This window comes from Larus michahellis, chromosome 8 (genome assembly GCF_964199755.1).
Source record: "Larus michahellis chromosome 8, bLarMic1.1, whole genome shotgun sequence".
In the NCBI taxonomy this organism is placed as follows: domain Eukaryota; kingdom Metazoa; phylum Chordata; class Aves; order Charadriiformes; family Laridae; genus Larus; species Larus michahellis.
Genome location: NC_133903.1, coordinates 11,205,704 through 11,226,124, shown reverse-complemented (window position 1 = coordinate 11,226,124; position 20,421 = coordinate 11,205,704). Strand labels below are relative to the sequence as shown.

The window sequence follows — 20,421 nt, the reverse complement described above, 5'->3', positions numbered from 1 at the left end:
GATGCTTGAAACTATGCAACAAGTAAGCTGGAGCTGGAAACAACTTCTATATTCACTGAAAAATAACATCTGAGGTTTTTTAAGGATGATAGATGTACTGATTTTGAACACAACATCTGAAACATACTGAAATATTAATATGACACAAAAAAAATGCTTTGAAACGCCCTTCAAAACACCATTACAAATCTACATTAAATTTAAAAAAAAAAAAGTTAAAGACAAGCAAGCACAATAACAAAACTCCTGCTGGAGTCTATTCTTGTCCTGTCCAGGTCAGGCCCTCCTGATATGCAAATTAATGGCATTCATTTCTTTTCCTGGTTTTTTAAGATGCACAAATGCAGAATCGGTATTAATTTTGAAGAGGCACAGCTACCCAGATTTATTTCTCCTAATTCTTATATTCATAAGAAGCATTTATAAATGCTGGAAAAAAGATGACAGATACTGTCGAACTGATAGGTTCATACTTTTCCAAACTCTTTGAGGTGCTCTGCAATTCTTTCCACCCTCTTTTGGTCATTTTCAAGTCATGTGCTATGTATGCAATAGTTTATTTTCTGCTAGAAAACACTCACTTATCAGCAAAAAGGGACAGAAGAGACACAACAATTCTAAAGTGCATCAGCAATAAATGTGACATAGCAAGTTCCACCGGCACACTGTCTTCCTCTCTTCATCAAGTAAAATGCTTAGGAGATACACAATCTCAAATCAGCAGAAGTTAACAAGGTGGCTCCTAACAGGAGGGGAGAGGAAGACAATCTCTTTAGCTTTCTAATAACAGAAAACACAGAAGAAATCAAGCCATGTTAGAAATACATTTACGTGAACTGCATTTGGAAAAGCAATGGTCATGGTCCGTGTCCTTTTGTAACATCTTCATTTGGCAGCATCATCTTACCTTAATAATATTATGCATACAATCTAATTTTCAGGCAGGTTTAACGTCTTAAGGCTAATCTCCAAGTACAGTCATAAGTATTTAGCATATCTAAAAAATGATGCTTACCCAAACCCAAAGTTTCAAACTTTGCTGTTCCAATTGGCACACTTTAGCTTTCTCCAAAGTTCGTTTGATATCTTTTTCTCAGAATTAGCCAGCACAACCAAGAGTCAATTTTTACATCTCAAGTTATGGTTATTCAAGTAGTTGCAGAGAAATGTGGACTCCAAAAGATGTTGATAATGATCTCATTAATATCAACATTCTGCAATATTGCTACTTTCCCTTACACTGATATACTACAAGCAATTTCTCATGTAGCCGACACAAAGTGTTACACATGCATTTTAATTTTCTGCCATTGGAGAAATAAATGATAAAGCAGCAAAAATAATGTTTATCATGAATAAGAGGACTCTCAGAAATGAGCTCAGTCATTTATTCTAATTGTCACTCCCAGTCCTTGTCTGTTCATTACATACTGGTAGCCTGGTAAATATCCACTTCCACAATTTCAACACTGAATCAAATTCCCTGTAATCAGGAGCTCATGTTTTGGCAGAGATTTAACAAGATAAATGCACAGTGCTGTTATTAAGGCTATTCTGAAGTTTTATAAATTAATGCTTTCCTGGTAGCTGTAAAATGCAGAATATATATTCAGCAAGCACATGACTACATATTTGATCAGAGATGTGGCAATCACTTCAAGAGTTTCATTGTAGTGCTATGCTACAGAGCATTTGTCTATTTAGGAAAATTTCTTTTTTTCACATGCACAGTGGCAGAAAACAAAGTTATTTGCTAGACAGATACTCTTCCCAGTCATGCTCCTGTTACTGAGATCAAAAACTGGTAGAAATGCCATTAATGTATTCTTCCATAAGGAAAGATCTCAGCTGGTACCAAGATCAAAGTTTAGTAAGAATTACAGAAGTTCTAGGTCACTTCCACAGCTAATTCTTGCTTGCTTTTTTTAAAATATTAAAAGAATATTAAAAATATTAAAAGAAAAAGTTGAGCAAATACAGAGCTGTTCACCAGGGGAATTCTATGATATTCTGTGCTGTTCTGTAATTAAAGACCAACTAGTCGGACCACAGACATCCTATTCTAGACAGATGCTTCTAACTTTCCACATTACATGTCCCGTAAATTGCTAGTGAGAACAGATAATGAATAGAGCATATTCAGAAGAACTTGTACATTTTTCAAATACATATACCAATAAACAGAATTTTGTACCTTATGGATGCCCAACATTATGAGTATATATAGTAGACAAAGAACTTAATAAAATTCTCAAAATTGTGTTTTTGTAAATCTAGAATTTTTAATCTTTCAGAATCTTGCAATGATATTTTGTCTTCTTTTTTCCTCTTCTCAAGAGGCTTAGCCTTCAGTCACAAGTTTTGTTTTCCATTGATGACAAGTAATGGATGAAGTCTATTAAAATCCACTCTGTACTAGCACAACATATTTTTTAAAATGCCATGCCAATGATAAATAGAAATAAGGTGCAAAAGCACAATAAAAAAGCCTAAATTTTGTTCAAGTCACTGTAGTTAGACCCTTAACCAAAGCAAGCTGAGACCAACATCTAACCCTCTACTCACTTCAGCAGATTTTAGATAAAGCCCTAAACCTCTTATAAATTGGGAAGCTTAGTTTATCTCAATATTTTTCCTATTGAAAAAGAATGTGGAGAAAGTCTCTAGTATATATGAATTCTGCATACTTTCCAGGCTTTCGTGATGCCATTTGTAAAGTCATGTACAGTCAAACTGCATGAAAAGTACTGAACTCTTCTACTAACTAAGTTTGATATCAAGTTACAAGTAAAATGAAAAATAAATTAAGTTCTTCAAACAATTAATGTTTTTTAATCCAGTTCTAATATACCTTAATGAAAAGCACTTTATTACTTAAAAAAAAAGAGAAAGATTCAGCATATTAGATAGAAATCCTATAAATAAATTGTTTCTGGTTCATGTCTTAGTAGTAACAACACTAACAAAACTCAAAATACAAAAGCAGGTTTAATAATTAAAAAGGACAGATTTGGCTTTTATGATCATGGGACTGTCTCTAAGACTCAAGGACTGCTGGGAGAGATGAAATCCACCTGACAGAGTGGGACAAGATCATCTTTGCCAAGTGTCTGCCCCACCTGGTGAGGAAATGGTGGATGGGGTGGAAAGCAAATGGTGTGTAGTGACAGGAACAGGAGAAACCTAAGAAATGACAAAGCAGGATGACAGGAGTAAAACAAAGCATCCTAGGAAACAAGCAGGAGAAACCAGAGCTCCTCTAGCAGTCACAGAACTGAAACGTCACTAGAGTAACAGAGATGTCATGGGGTGAGATATTGATGTTTCTAACAATTTCTGCATTAGCAGACTGGTGTGTGGGTTTGAGAATGTGTAGCCAGTGACAGCAGAGTGGAGAATATGTGAGAGCCAGAAAGACAAAAATAATCACACTTGTCAACACGTTAGGTTTCCACAAACACTTGTGCACCTGAATTGGATTGATTATTCAATGCTTTTAAACAAATTACTACCTGTTTGGTATTGTTAGCTTTTCCTTCCATTAGCTAAGGTCTTATTTTTCATTGTCTTTTACTGGCTGAATGGTGGATGTTTTCCCCTATTTTTCAACTATCTGCCAACACTTCATAAATGATTCAAAATTCTACACAAGTCATCATTCAGAGTGAGAGGAATGTTAAAAAGCTTCAGAAATCTTGTTCACAGCTAAGTACACGCGGCTGGAACAAAAGTGGAAAAATTTTGCAGCTGCTAATAATCCACCAAGAAAGAAATACAAACAGCCTGGGACAGCATTTTAAGGAGCATTTAAAGTTTGCCCTGCCATTCCATCCATGGAAGGTAAAATTGTTCTGAAACTGAGAATTCAGGAATCCAGGAACAGCATAGGATTTCAATGCTTCAACTACAAGGCAGGCTAGAGCACAAACCCTGAGTTTCGTACACAGCTGAAGCAGAACACAGTATGAACACGTCCAATGACACTTAGTGAATGCTTGTTGCGCCATTCAAAATGGTTTTGAGTGAGCTACTACAGTAAGCCACGTCTGTCTGTCTGTTGGCCAAGCAACATTTCTGGTCACTGATATCCCCAAAATTGAAACAAAATACGTACATGCATATTGAAGAAGGCATTACTGATTAACATTGACTTCTTGCACTCCCCGGCCAATACAGTCACCTTATTGGCATGCTTTTAAAGTATTAAACTATTAAAAGCCAACCCTCAAAATATGCTATTTGGATAATGAACACAATCCGATGGGTTAATGTATATGAAGTTACTGCTGCTGTACATTAACTGATCTCTAATGAAATTATACTGAGATCTTTAAATTATTAAAATGTGCTATTTCAGTCAGAAACTTTTACACAGAATCTGTGTTAAGATGTATCACTTACCTGATAAACATGGAATGCATTAGCAGCTTTTCCACGCAGAAAGACTGAGGGAATCCAAACATTAATAAGAGCACGATTTGATCTGAAGAGGAGAGAGAAAAACTTCAAATAGGAAACCACATTTATGTATAAGAATTGCAAAGCAACTACCTCCAGTGATTTAGATAATGATCAAAGTGATCAACAAAGCAACTTAACATTTCAAATCGAGTATCAGAAAAATTGTAGTTCTGCCTGAACATTTTATACCTGCTGTATCTAAAAGTGTTCCCGAAAACTAACATAACTGAAAAAGAGCAATGAAAATTCTCTTTGTGTTTTTTTTGGGTTTGGTTTTGTTTTACAGTATGTATCTGGCAACATTTGATTATACACACAAAACAAAAACTATTCATTTCAACAAATGCAATATTTTGGTCCACAAAACACAGCAAAAACCCGAGTTCATTAAGTAACAGAAGAGCACTGCACAATTATGGAGAAGCTATTGCCATCCGCTTCTCATAATTCATCTCCAATTTTCTATGATTCAAAGACATCAGCAACATTTTCACCCCCTCATCCACAAAAAGCTAGAGATTCATTAGTCTGACTAATAAAGGCAAAACTCCAAATCACGACACTCTAGAATGATCTGGGATGACCAACTGTATTGTTTGTGGGTTTTTTGGTAGCACTATTGGTATGCATCGATTAGGAGTTAGTCTGTAAAAATGAGGAAGTCCATCATATTATGAACAGCATCTAGCATCTCTCAAAACCAAAGCAACAGAAAACTGTAACTTTTTGGTGCTTTGTTAGGAAACCAAGACCTAGTGCACTGAAAGAACACTCCAAGAGAATCTTCATAAATCTAAACTTGCATTCAACGTTATTAAAAACTACACTAGGGCACGGACTGTGCAACTCTCCATACTTTTTTAACAATGGAACACCACAGCTGAGAATTATTGGAAATAATATAGGAAAAGCAAATTATTGAATCTGTTTGTTTATTATTCTTTCCCATAAAGACAGTACAAAGAGAAAAATATGTGTATTACGAAACTTACATTTCAAAATCTGACAAACTCTGATCTTCAGATGTTTGACTCAAATCTCCAGGGACCTACATTTACAAAACAGAAAAAAATTCCCACACACTGGTTATTATGCTTTCATTTAAGAAAGCATAATATTATAAGGAAATTACAATTCAGCATTCAATTTTTAAATGCCAATAAAAGCTATTACTGAGAAACAATAAAAGAAAAATAAACAATCATGGAACAGGATTAAGAACATAATCACCCTTGCGAGTTCTTCATGATAGAATTTGCTATAGTTTTGTAAAGAAAAAACTGGGGTTTGTAAAAGTGTGTAATTTTGAAAGGTATAGAAAACACAGGAAAAAACATCATTATTAGGCCTTTGTAAGCAAAATATGCTTAAACAAAGTACATTGTGTGTTTAAACAACTTATGGGAAGAGATGAAGCATATAAAAACCTAGTGATCACTTTCTTTTACAACCAACATTCCATTAAGATAAAGACACAGGATCACTTTATTTTATCTGTTTTCTTACAAAACGTTACATAGCTACAAAAGTTGATAAGGCTGGCAATGATGGACTAACACCTGCAGAATCAATAGAAGTAGCAGTTGTGAGAAAACAAGACTGAGAGAGCATTTAGAGCTGAAACAGCAACAGCTTTTTACCTTACTTTAAAGCTAGTTAAATATAAAGGGATATCTTCTCTCCTTTGAATACTGTAAAATGTAAAGCATAGCCCAGAACAGTTAGTGTGTTTTGATGAAGAAAAACAGCTAAAAGTTGCGAACTTCCAGAGACAGCTTCTACATTAGTTAAATATTGGTTCAGTGTATCTCTATGTTTGTTGCATGCATATTACTGTTTTTCAGAATATTTGCTGCCTAAGAATCTGAAATATTGCTCATTATAAAGTAATATAGTTATTGCACAGTAATATAAAATTGCAAAGGAGACTAAAGAAAATCTATTTCCCAGACGTTTTGACAGACCAGCTCAAGACCTCCCAATACATGAGACAAAACTAAATTTTGCATTCCCAAAATTAAAGGAATATGGTTCAGCAAAACCAAAGTCATTCCTGCCAGAGAAAGGAAAAGAGGAAAATTGTGCAGAGCCAAGACAGCTCCAGGTCATATATCCAGGCCATATATAGAGTCCTGAACACCTCTGCTGCCCTTTTTTGGAGGAATGAGGTTGGAAGGGCCAGTATGACCTTGCTCTCAGTGACCACCATCAGCTGTTGTCTGCTCACAGTTCAGTCCGCCCACCAGTGGCAGCACACAGCCTGGCTTGCCAGCACTCCTGTGCCAGAGAACAGGCGTTCTTCTATCTTGCCTACAACCTGCACCTTCTCTTTGTCTGTATCTGAAGTGTCAAATCCTATCACTATATATATACAGTTATTTTAATGAACTTCTTGCATAAAAACCTCAAAAACAGAGTATGGACTTTGGAAATAAGAAAGAGGATGATATTAATGAGTTCCAGTGCTTGCACATCTATGTTGAAACAGGTTGGTTACTGATTTTGAGATGGTAATTGAAGTGTTGTTCATTGTAATGCAAAACACAGTGATGGAGACATTACATCAATGTACTTCCTCCTCCCCTTGAAAGCACATACTTTTTGTTTTAATATTCCTCTGTTTGTTGCAGAAGTTTTGAAATCCAATAACTACAAATTTGGAAAGACCATTGTCAACAATTCCTTTCTAAATTACAGCCATTAAAATTGATTATTGGCATTAAAAGGAAAAGAGAAGGCAGAGAAGAAACATGGAATCTATTTTTATAACAAATTTTAAATCATATACTATTTTAATAATAAAATTTTAAGAACTTGGCTGATACTTTCAAACAAGTCAAAGGGGGATCAAATATTCATATCCTACAATTTCTGGCAGCTACACACTTTATCAACCTTGAAAGTTCTAATTAAAGTCGACTGAGTAACAGATAGACTATCAACACAGAGTTTTGTTTACTAATATAGAATTAAAATGTAGCCATTTCTTCAGATAATGCAAACAATCTTTAGAACTGTTTTCAATTCACAGTTTCATTTTGGACAATAGCAACTAATAACAACTAGCATTTAGCTAGTGCTTAATAATATAGTACCTCTTCCACTTCTTAAAACATTTTAGGAATTAGTTTTCTCTTGGTATCTGATACATTAAAATATAGTATCGATATCTGGATTAGGATAAGGAGATACATGGTTAAAAACAAAATCTCTGAACTGGGACATAAAGCCCAAAATCTCCAAGTAAGGAAGTACCGCTATAATACACATGTGATTTATCATTTGTCATCTCAACACAATAATGTGATTGTTTCTATCTAAAAAGCTGAAAATTATAGGCGAAATCCTGCTTCACTAATGCTCACAGAAGTGTCATCAGCCACCTTACATAAATGTTATGATAAAATAGGCATGAATGCTTCCAGTACAAACAAAAAAGTAAGGAGCACTACCACATAATTATATGAACAAAGACAATCAAAATATGCCTCCCTCAGAAGATGGACAGCTATTAGTAACATTCTTGACTCCTGTTCCCTCCCTGTTAATTTTCAAATTTCAAACCAATCTTTTAACACAAAAAGCCAAAATGAAGCAATAGTTGGTAGAAAACAATTTTATTGTCTGAATATATCTATTTTGCATTCATTTCTGCTAAAGAAAATGAAACACTATCAAAAATACAAAGTAAGGTGTTCTTGGTAGATGTGTTATTAGCTGTTATTTCTTATAAGCTAATATATATTTTATTTCATCACGAGTAATGGTTTTGATCTTATTCCAGAGTGATATTCTTCATAGTAATAAACAAACACTTACCGGCCCTCTCAAATCAATTAGTTCTTGTCTCATCTGGGACACAAGAGCTTCTTTAGCCATCAGAGCACGGTGCAGCCTCTCATTGAATTCAATCAGTTCCCCATGCATTTCAGCTACCTGAAAAACAAAGCCAAGAGATAATTGTGTTCTAAACTGAAAAAAAACCCCGCACTACATAACTCCTTACATGTATATCAACTTTTATTTATATTTTTTATTTTACCATACTCTCCAAGTACTGCGTCTCATTGCTAATGCATTAGTTTGAACTGACCATTAAGAACAGACACTGTTATAATAATTTTGACTCATGCCTTCAAATGTAGGTTTTGATATTGAATTCAACAGGACAAAATGCAAGTCTATGTCCAATTCTATTCCTCTCAGAGGAGATCCTATAGCAACTGATTCTAATAAAACACCCATTGTCTTCTGTTCTCAGTTTATTTCTTTGATAAACACAGCACTCAACAAACTAATCACAATATTTTGAACTGGGAATAATGCAAAATGCACGAACTGCACTAAACTTTGTCAATAATTCATGAGTAATATATTCTGCACTCTTATTTGGAGTTTTAAAAGGATTGGAGCTAGAAGTCCACTCATCCCAGGCAAATCTGTGAGGGGTCAAAGGAGCACAAATACCACCATTACGCTGTGGCACAAGTTGTTGTGCACTGGTAAATAGTGTGGCTCCAAGCGTGGCCTCTTTGGACACAAAGTCTAGCTACACCTGTGCTCTCCATTTTTGAGTCGGAGTGTCAAGAAAGCACCCACTGATGCAGGATGTTTATGAAAGTGAAAAGGGCTGGATGAAAAGTATACCAATTTACAGAGGAAACTATGTTTAAGTTGGTTCCCTGGCAAAAGAAGCAAGAAACTATAATTCAAATCAAGGTTCAAGATGATATTGCGCTCTTGAATTTTTCTTATACAGAAGTGTAAGCCTATAGCTTAAGGGGGAAGAAGTCCAAAAGGACAAGGGTTTCCAAATAGAAAAGGTCTAAGTAGTAGCAGTAATGTGTTATCATCAACAGAATGTGATGGGGAAACTAGCAGAAACAGGGAGCAAGGCTAAAATAAACAATATTTGCATTGAGCAAGATTTTTAGCTACTCCTATCAGAACTATTATAGTATAAAATTGAAGAAAAGTTTCAGTTATGATGGATGACCCATCAGTACATAAGATACCTGGCAAGGGAGTTCTCTTGAACTGATAATGCCACTTGTAGCCTTAGAGCAAAGAAATTTGAGCCAAAAACGGTTTGTAGAATTATTTTCACAGGAAAAGACAGACTCTTCAGAAACCCCCACTTTTAGAAGTTTCCAAGTAAATCCTCCCTATATGACTCCCCTATTAAAGAAAAGGAATACTGATGAGGACCAGTATCAGAGGGGGAGCACCAGATGAGCAGTCCCAGGGCAGAGCAAGAAAAGCTACAATTTTAACAGGAGCAGTTAGATGAAAACCGAAGCAGTGACTGCTTGGCCCCTCTCCCCGGCATCACAGGCTACGACAACAATGTTGTTAAACATATTTTTCAGGTTACAGCAACTCTTGAAATGTATCCTCATACAGTCATCAAAAGCTAGGAGACTAGTAGAGGCAATGAAGTAACATTATGAAAGCACAGCTGAATAAAATGACTATCAATCCACTACCTTCAATGATAGCACAGGGACTTGCACTACTGCCAAATCTCTTAGGAGTTCATAGTTTCCCTTCCAGAGGCAGTTCACTACTATCTATGAATTCCATACTTTCCTTTTCTTGGATTACCACTCTGCCTTCTCTCTCTTCTCAGGGAAGTTCCCCAAGATAAAGCAGTTTAATTCAATTTGTTTAATTTAGTGCTTGCTTTTAATTCAGTGCTTTGTTCCAGACAACCTGTATCCTTCACATAATCAAAGCTAACAGAAAAAACAGCTTCAATTTGACAAGCCAGAAGCTGACATAATTGATTAAAAATAAAAAATAAAAATACTGATACCCAAGTTGAACTTCAAGTATTCTTTTCCAATTTCTTTTTATATTAGAGGAAGTCCTTCAAATCCAGTAATTCATCAGTGTGGCATACATGCAAAAAGAGCTAAACTAAGCACAGGTATGATTTGTCTAGACTGATATATTTCATTAATTCTGAATTTACAAACTATCCTGAAATGCTCAGCAAATTACAATCTAAAAAACAGTAACAGTAATTGAACTAACAACAAACTCCTTGTAATGGAACTATCAGAAGTACAAAAGCTAAAGATTTCACAGAGTGATTATTTATTTGTTTGCCTGATTATGTAAGCAGGTTTAGATTAATATTGATGCTTTATCTAACACATCACAATACAAAAAAGCTTAGAACACGTCTGAGTTACCATTTAGTTTCGCTCCTCACTTTCCGAACTACAAAGGTTTAACATGGTATTACTGCAGTTTCAACAATCAAAAGTACTTTTTAAATTATTATTATTTATAGTGTACTAAAGCAGCTTCAGTTTGCTGCTTTTGTTTTTGTTCTTGTCAAGCATTTCTGTTGCAGTTAATCCCATTAGAAAAACTAACTTCCCAGACTCATAATTAGACTAGTCTCTGGCTCCTACTGATAAAAATCAGAACATTAGGATTTCCATGTTATCAGTTAATGACACCCTGTATTCATAGCTCAATTGTTCATTCAACATCAGCCTTGATAAAAAAGGTTCTTCCACTTCAAACACTTGCTAGTAATTAAGTAAGCTCATTTTGCGAAAACAAAAGATATCTAAATCCATATGAACTGCATTATGACTAACGTAGTAGGTGCCACTTAGCAAGCAGTTTTGCTTCATAAATTGCAAACATTTATGCACCAAATAAAATTGCCAACTGTACTAGTAATAATATAATGTCATTAACTCTGGATAAATTATTTTCCATCTGGCTTAAACACTCATTCCAGTTCAAGGTGAGGGGTGTAATATTTAAGAATATCACAAGCCCCTATGACTCAGGTTAATTTTAGCAGGTCATTGTTAATCACAGAGAGCCTGGGCTGGGAGGCAGAACTTCCCTGTGTTTCATATACAGAAAGACGCAATATGCTACTAGTTGCAAATGCACAGAGAGAAATCTGATAGTGGGTTGACTGGTTATCAAAAGCAATATACAAATTTATGAATGGATGTAAAACTCAGTAGTTTACATATCTGAAATCATGTTTGATATTTCAGTGCCTGTCTCTATCAGAAAAGCAAAATCCAAATTATAAGATGTAATAACTGACTATTTTCTCTCCTCTAATTTGGATGTCCTTGAAATAACTTTCTACTTGCAGACCCAATTAAAATGTAAATTCAACAGCGCTCTCAAAACACTGGAAGTAATACAAAAATTTATAAGTGTCCCTAGCAAAGTTAAATAATAAAAAGAAAATTTAACAGCAAAAAAACCAGCAAATCGCTTGTTATATACAATCAAAACAAGAAGTTGGCAGGTATGTTACTTGCTCTCAGTGGAAGCACGTGTGTATTTTCCCCATGAGAAGATGCTCTTTTTCAAAAATCAACATTCTTCTATATTTTTCCCCAACAAAAATAAAGCCAAAGGTCTTCAAAAAAGAGCAGGTATCCTATTAAATATTAAGAATTTCATTTTTCTACAAGTGAAAAACAGTAAAACTCAAAATGGCAGACAGTTCAGACAAATCTATTGATTTAGCCATAAAATTCTGAGTCATTGTTTTCTTTTTCCAAGCTTCCATTTTGTATTCTTGACATTTCCATCTGCAGGCAAGTTACTTGGTTCAAGGCAGACTGAAAGATCCATTTAAGAATAGGGTTGGGTTTTGGTTGTTTCTGTTTGGGGTTGTTTTTTTATTTTGTTTGTGGTGTGGATTTTTGTTTGTTTGGGGTTTTTACTATAGCTACATAAAGTAAGCACAAGTCACAATTCATCAAAACCAGCAAAAAGAAATGTAGCTTTCAACTCAAAATACACTGGGAACTGTGCACATTAGACAAGCTACATAGTAATGCTTGCAATATATCACAGTCTTTGTCAACTGTGTACTGTAATACCAGTGTTTACCAATATTAATCCTGACATACAGAAGAGCTCCAACACACTGAACAGGAAAAACACTACTCTGGCAAGACCTGTGTCTGGCCAGAGAAAATGAAAGTAACCAGCAAAAGCAAAATCAGATACGCAGGATAATGAGTTTAATAAGTGTTAATAAGAGGGATAAAATAAGCGTTAACAAGAGTGATAAAAATCAGCATGTCTCTAGCTGCTGCATCCTTCCATGTATCCTCATAGCAAAAGCCAAAGCCCAAGATGCAAGATCTAAACAAGTTCTAAACAAATCTCTGAACATTATTATGTTCCCCTAGATCCTTTAAGCTTCTCATTTCACACCTGGAGGAAGGTCTCACCTCATCTACTGTGTTGAGAGCGCTATTCTGAATTACAACTCATTATCCTTTCACTAAGATTATCTTCATGAGCTAACACAAAAAATTTCAAATGTACAACGAGCATTCGTAAGGATAATCTGACATAAGCAATGAAGTAGAGAGTCAGTTACTATCAGACCACTTTTCATAAACATTCCATAGCCCACCTCCAAGAGAACAAGACTTGGAACTAAATTAATATTATTGGATACTAAAAATCATGGACTCAAAAAAAAGTAATTTGACACACCATAAATCATTATCTAGTGTAAATCACTTTGATTAATTAATTTTTTTCAAAAAATGTTGACAGACTAATTTTTACCTACCAGGCTTTCCACTAGACCAGGTATTAACTGTCCTCCCATAACTTGCACAGATCCAACAAAAACACAGAGTGGCACAAGTTTTATATTTTGCTACACAAATGCAACTGTGGTTCCACACCTAATCCAAACCAATTGGTGAGCTCAGCTGACTTGACAGCACACAGATCCAGTATTTATTGACGACTGTGGAACCACAAAAGCATAACAGAAATGTTTCCTTTCTTGCTTATCACAGTTTTCTCATTGTTATCCCCCATATGCCATGTGTGGACCACAACAATAATCCCACACCATCAGCTACACCTTTTGGGCCCCAGTAGTCCCTTCTGGGAGAGGGCTGCTTAAAGTCACGTCAATCTGTGGTTTCATTACTCCACAGATATTAATTTGTTGTCACTTATGCCCTTGCTAGTAACTCACAGTTCCTAAGCTGCTAACCTTCCTTTTTTCCTTTAAAACATGATAGATTAACATATTATGGTAACATATTCAGCAGTTGTTGCCATCCTTAAGATGCACCTTGGTGTTTGCTGTGTCCAGGGTGAAGGAAATCTTCAGTAGTGACCACAAAATACTGCTGCTCTTCATTCATTTCTGTCTACATTATGTGCAGGACTGTCAATCAGATGAGGAAACTGATCTGAATGAAAACACCTCGAAAATATTTTTTAATTCAAACCAGGTTTTCAAACAGTTTGCACCATGGACATAGAAACTACTGTTCCATTACAACTGTGGAGTAGGTTCCCTGTGATACAGAAGCAGGACTCAAGCAACATATTGGCTGCTTAAATTGATTTGATAGCATGTGTTTACCAGGAAGAACTTTGTCCGTGTTTTCCCCAAGTATGCGATTTGATATAACAAAAGATACTACCTCTTCCTGAAATCTTGCCTTGACAACAGCTACCTGTCACAGTTAAAATACAGTGGGTAAAACAAGAAATAGACATGGTTCACCATAAATGCCACTGTTTTTCCCTTGTGGAACTTGCAGAAGAGACAACTTAACACCTACCACAGTTATTTACCATTAACTGAATGTAAACAGCAATGACTTAGAAATAAGTTTGTTTGTAAAGAAAATTAAAAACCCTGACCAGTGTGCACATTAACAAATGGATCACTGATTGAGCGTGTGGTGATTCACGGGCACATCATTCTTGTCTCAGAAAAGAAAACTGTTCATCTTACTCAGCCAGGACTGGTCTGTCAATGAGAGAGATGCTGTACACAACATTCAGAGAACTATATATTCTGTTTCAAGAGTTGCACAAGAAAGAATTCTTGCCAGTTCACTTTGAGTACTATTGCACTTAGTAACTTAAAGTGTGCATTGCACACCCTTGGGAGTGAGCGGCCTACCTGAATTCTTTTCCTTTTTTTTATTTGGAAATAAATTCTTACTGAGAAAATAAACATACACATATATAAAAGCATATTTCACAATTCTTATGAAATAAGACAGATTCCTACAAGAACTGAAAAAAAAAAAATCTACCCTTGTGGCAAAGTGCACTGGCCAGATGAAATAACATCTCACTGTATTTCAGTAATAGTTTACCTGACAAAAGCTACAGAAGGGCTTCCACAGAAAAGTGCTGACCAATTTACTAATTTAAGATGTGATTTCCATACTGACCTCAAACACAACTAACATTTAACAGCAAGGCTGCATGTCATGGTAAGACCTTTAAATAAAAAGATAAAATAGCTATTTACAAAAGTATCACTGTCCACTGATCTCATTTGCCTGCTGAATAAAATCTCATGCTGGACGCAAGTACGCTAATGAAGTAGCTGTCATGAATAATATGACTGTCAGAAGAGACACAAACAGAAGAGATCAAACTTGCACTGTTTATTCAATGCTAACAAGAACCAAAGATTTTGTTGGTTTGTTTTACAAAAGGTTATTTTTCAATTCTCTCCTATGAGAAAATGTTAGATCTGAACAAACAAGTGCTATTATTTAATAACTGTATTTGTAGGCATTTTAATATCTAGGAGAAAAAAAAAAATCCATGTCTTTACAGAATCCTGCCAAAGAACACAAAACTTAACTTCATTGATTTCCAATAAAATGGGTCATGTAGTTCAATGAAATGGTGCTCAGAGAAGTTTTTAACTAAATTATTTAATATTTCAGAGTTTATTTCTTAAAGAAAGTCTTCTTTTTATTCTTGTCTTAGAATGTCATTAACAGGTAAGAGCACATACTGTTAATACAGTGAAAGGTTCTAGGTTTACCAATAGTTTGTAGAATCACTTGGGGATCAAAAGTAATAAAAGAACAAATCAAAGTGATTTTCAGAAGAAAAGTATGAGAAAAAAAAAATATGACAAGCAGCCAAACAATCCTTCATAGTCAGAGTTGTTTTTTTTTAAGCAGGTAACTAAGTTGCTCTGTGGCTGTCACCGCCTTTCCACATAATCATCTCCTGTTAAAGAATAAGTAGCACTTTATGCAGACATTACCAAAATTGCTATACCATCAAAGTTCCCCACTTCAGGATCTTAATTTACGACATAATAAAGAAATTCATTACAGTATAATGCTACCTGTTATGCTAAACTGAGAGACAATTCTACAAAGATGCTGAGACACACTGGTGAAGCTTTTAGTGATTTAAGGTACCTTCCCTGACCAGATAGCTTACTATGTGAGAAGGGATTTTGTAACAAAAAACCCAAACCTCATGTATTGCATCATGAACAAAGCCATATTCTCACATTTGAAAATCCTCCAATATTTAAAAACTTTGATTATCTGATAATATACTACTGAAAAATTCTTAGTAAAAAATAAATCTGAGCAAGATTAATTTACATTGTAACTCCACATTTTTTAAGACTGAAAGGCTTTTCGAACTTCCATTTACTAACAATGACAGCAGCACAAAGAACGTTAAAGAAAGTCATACAGCTGCTTTTCACATGATACTATACTATTTCCTTACTCCACTTCAAAAAAAAACCAAAACATCAAAAGGTCAAACATTTAAGAGTGTTTTAAAAAGCCACCTTACCCATCTACAGTGATACATGCCACGATTAGTTCTTTTTATGTAATTGCTGTCTCAAAAAACCCCTCTCAATACAGCTTAAAGTCATTTGAGCACTTTGAAATGAAATTGAGGAGATTAAAGTCAAAAATCTAGAAGGCAGTTTGAGTAAAAATAATCACTAGCACACTCTTGAGGCTTCAGGATGCAACTGGATGATGAATTACTTGTTCAACAAGGAAGAACAGAAGACATGAAAATACACAAAGTGAAACTCTCCAGAATGGTGAAAGCTTGGCTTAATATCCAAAATTACCATTTGTAGACATTGTTTCAAATGTTTGAAACAATTCAGCTTTTCAGAAGAGCTGCCTAATTGTTCAGAAATTTTAAAAAAACATTAAACTTAACCTTTTTGACACATGTCAGATCTCATATCTAATATTCAAAAATAAACTCTCAACTCTAATCTACTGAATGTACTTATTTGAACAAAGAGATTCACATCTTGAGTTCACATGATCGGCATATGCACCTTCCATGTCGGAAAAACAGTTTCCCAGCCTCACATACCAAATGCTCAGAGATCAATTTGTACAGCATAAAAATACAACAGTACACTTAACACATAAAAAGTTAAGTCTGTGAGCTTTAGGGAAAGGTACAAGAGTATTTTCTAGTTAATTAAAAGGCAAACTGCAGGCTTCTATGGCACTTTACTTTAAATTCCTACTGCAATTCCTAGTTAATTTATGTAGAAAAATTCCGACCCTTAGAAACGTTTCTTGTACAGGCTTCTACAAGGAAAGCCTTAGAGAGCTGGAAAGGATACTTTTTTAAACTGTTTGGTTTGTCTCCAACATTTCTGTAAGAATGAGTGTTTCTAGAGAACAATAAGGGATTAATATATTGTGATACAAGTTTCAGTTCAAAAGCCTGTTATTGCAGCAGAGGAGCTGGTCTCCTTATTCCCCAGTCTGACAGGAATTGTCTACGCCAGGAAACTGAAAATGCAATTGTCATTTATTGAGTCTTTAACAGAGCTCTCTCGTAATACAATTTAGTACATCATGAGCATAACCTACAATTTAACTTTGATTAAATGTAGGTTAAAGTCCACCACTAAAATTACTCTTGAATTGAGTTCAAAAATATCAAAGGCTGAAATGGCAAAGAAAGCTGAAGTCAGGCTCTCTCCAATAACATATCCTACAATGATTTTAAACACATTTTATTATTCATGGCTTGAGAGTTGTATAAATCGATCTACTTTCTCTTCTAAAACAAAATAGCACTCTAGTCCCAAAGCACATGACACTGAAAAACACATGGGAATTGTGAGAGGTATCCGAAGACCTATCAATACCCCAACGAGCTTTGAATTGGGGGTTTAGAAGAAACTGTGGTAACTAGATAGATTACTACTTCTAAGGAAATACACCATGTAAAAAAAATATGCAGAATTTTTACAAAAATTTCTCTAACACTATTAAGTGTAACATTTAGTAAAAAGTTTCTTTAAGCTTCTTTATTACTTCAGAATTTTCAGTTGCAACTTTTCTTTATCCACTTGGTTAAATCAATTGATTTATGGATCTTCAGATCTTCTATAGATTTACAGACTTCAATATCCTGATCAGCTACCAAGAAATGCAAGGGAATCTTTGTCTTCAGTTGAAATAGTCTACCAGGCACAAAAATAACAGCTACTAAAACTTCTTAAGTCCAAACAGTTTTCAGACTCAGCTCTAGCTGAATGGAACTGCCAGAACCGCATTCAAGAGTGGTTTCTATCCTAATCCTCGATTTGGAACACAACACAGGCTAGCCTTTGAAAATAAGACTTCACATTTTTCATTTGCGGAGAGCAAAAGGAGTAATGACTCTTGGTAAATACATGTGTATTTTTACAGGCGTTACATCCTATTTTGAGTATGTTCTTACAGACTAGCGTGACTCAGATGCAAACTTTCTCTTCTGGATGTGATTTGCAACAAGGTTTTCCAGTGGTTACATCCACTGCTGCATCATCAGTGCTACTGCTAACACTGTCTTCCACAAACTCAGAAGCGTTACCAACAAATTCCTGAACATGCAGAACAAGCTTAGTGGAACTAAGGAGGATGCTTGTAAAGCCGAAAGAGATTTTACCTGTGTTCTTAATTATGATATTCTTTTGATAGGTACAGAACAGAGGAAAGGAGTCAGAAGAACCCAACCAAATGTATGCATTAGGGAGAGAATTAGTTTCACATGGTCCTATGAGAAAAGGATAACCAAGTATGAATGTTTTAGAAGAACTGTATTAATCTCTTTGATGCATGACCTGCATTTTCAGTCATCTTCATGTTAATCAGTTAATACGAGTATCCAATTTGAGAGTATTTTGGGCAAGAGAGAGAGAATTGTTTTACTTTTTATAAAAATGTTCGTTTAATATTTAATAGGAGATATGGGTATTAGATATTAAATTCCATTACTTTTGTCTGGAAATCATTTGTATTTAAATTTAGGATGAAACCCTAATGTTTCTTTTTTTTTTTCTTTAATGAATTTTACGTTAGTCTTAAAAGTGAATCTTGCATTAGGAACTTTTTCTAACATGGTCATTATCAACAGAACTAGTAGCTTCCATCGTCTGTTTCCATACTGCCGTATTCAATAAGCTATACAAAAATGAAACACAGTTTGGCAATCAGAAAACACTACGAAAGCACAGAAAAAGCTACATATTTCAGTATGTCTGCATTTTAAAGCTCAACTGAAACAGCAATGGCTGCAATTATGTACTTAACTTATACAATACCTGAAACCTATTGAGTGTGATGCTTCCAACTTCACCACCACCCGTTATAACCTTAAGAAACTTTTTTATTTATTAAAACCTTCATTTTATACCAAAGTATAAATGTGTACCTTTGTTAGGAAAAGTATTTTTAATTATCTGAATTGCTTTAAATATGCTTTGAAGTTGAATGAACAAATTTGTATTTTAACCACAGAAGCCTGAAAATTAAATCTTCCAATTTTTTTCTTTTTAAAGGAGCAAATCAGACTTTTCCTTTACAATAAGAGGGAAAAAAAAATAACAACTAAGCAAAGGAATTATTTACAGCTTCAAATGTTATGTTACAATTCTGATTCTATAAAATTTGTGCAGTATAAACTTTACCTCAATCAATTTTCTTTCATAAGAGCTGGCTAGTTCCTCATTGTTTTCTACTTGCTTTTGCTCTGGAACAGTAAATTCACCATCAGTGCTCCAAATGTTTGGCAGAACTAAAACAAAGAGATACCTCAAATTAAAATGTTAAATTACATAAACACCTAAGACAACATGTTCAGAAGTAATAGCTCTAAAAGAAACAGTTACTAGAAGTATCAAAATAGGATGTAATATTAAACACTATTACAAGTACTAAAGTACAAACGCTGCAGGGAGCTTTCTAGTTAGCAATATTTAGACAGGTACTCTCAACAGAAAAAAAATCCAAAGTGAAAGCATTTGGCTGCTCTGTGATTACAGCCACCTAATATATGTAGGCAGTAAACAGCAATTCCTACCCAAAGCCTTTGAAAACTAAGCCTATGCTTCTCTCTTAAGTCTTTTTTCTGCTTCTCTTCCAAAATATCATTTCATATTACTTGCACAGACTTCTTAGATATCATACAAATTACAGAAAATAGGGCTGAGAATGGACATTCCATACCTCATCTGGTATTTCATGTTTTGGCATGAAGCAGAATCAGCTGTAGTTATTTCATTCCTGACAGTTAATTGGCTAATTTATTCCTAGAAACCTCCAATAATGTAGATTTCATGCTTCCCTGCACAATCTATTTAAATTTAAGTATTCTTCTGAGAACGGTTTTCTTGACAGCTAATCAAACTTCCTTCAGCTGCCACTTAAGTCCATTACTTTTCTTACCCACACTGAATAAAAAAATACAGTTTATTCTATTCCTGTTCCTAGCTATCATTTATGTATTTGATGATCACTTTAAGGCCTATTCTAAGTAAGTTTCCTCTTCCCCAAGCTACACAAAGTCCAGTTCAACTTTTCCTCACAGATTGTGAATTTCTAAAAAAAAAAAAAAAAAAAAAAAACCACAAAAAAACCCCCAAAAAAACCCCAAAACAAAACAAAAACAAAAAACAAAAACCCAAACAAGTTAGCACAGATAAAGTAAACAAGCCATAACAAAAGAGGGGGTTAACAAATACTTTCACCATTTTTCAAAATCTAAACTATATATACAACTACTATCAGGTAGATAGAAGACACCATAACTCAGCTGACTAAATAAATACTCTTGAGCCTGGGAACTGATTTTTGCTTTGAGGAAGATTATATACATTCAGAAGTTTAT

General features: G+C 34.7%; 1 protein-coding gene across 6 annotated transcripts in view; it reads right to left on the bottom strand.

The window, feature by feature from the left end:
* Positions 1 to 20,421, bottom strand: part of SNX29 (sorting nexin 29) — a 126,821-nt gene that overhangs the window by 61,058 nt on the left and 45,342 nt on the right. For 5 of the 6 annotated variants that reach the window (XM_074599288.1, XM_074599287.1, XM_074599286.1 and 2 more), the window contains exons 15-18: positions 19,223 to 19,329; positions 8,281 to 8,397; positions 5,454 to 5,509; positions 4,402 to 4,483 (exon numbers count right to left, since the gene is read on the bottom strand). In XM_074599288.1, the coding sequence (XP_074455389.1) occupies positions 4,402 to 4,483; positions 5,454 to 5,509; positions 8,281 to 8,397; positions 19,223 to 19,329 (362 nt within the window). Of the gene's footprint in view, positions 1 to 4,401; positions 4,484 to 5,453; positions 5,510 to 8,280; positions 8,398 to 19,222; positions 19,347 to 20,421 lie in introns of those variants that run through there. The other variant, XM_074599289.1, reaches the window with a different exon arrangement.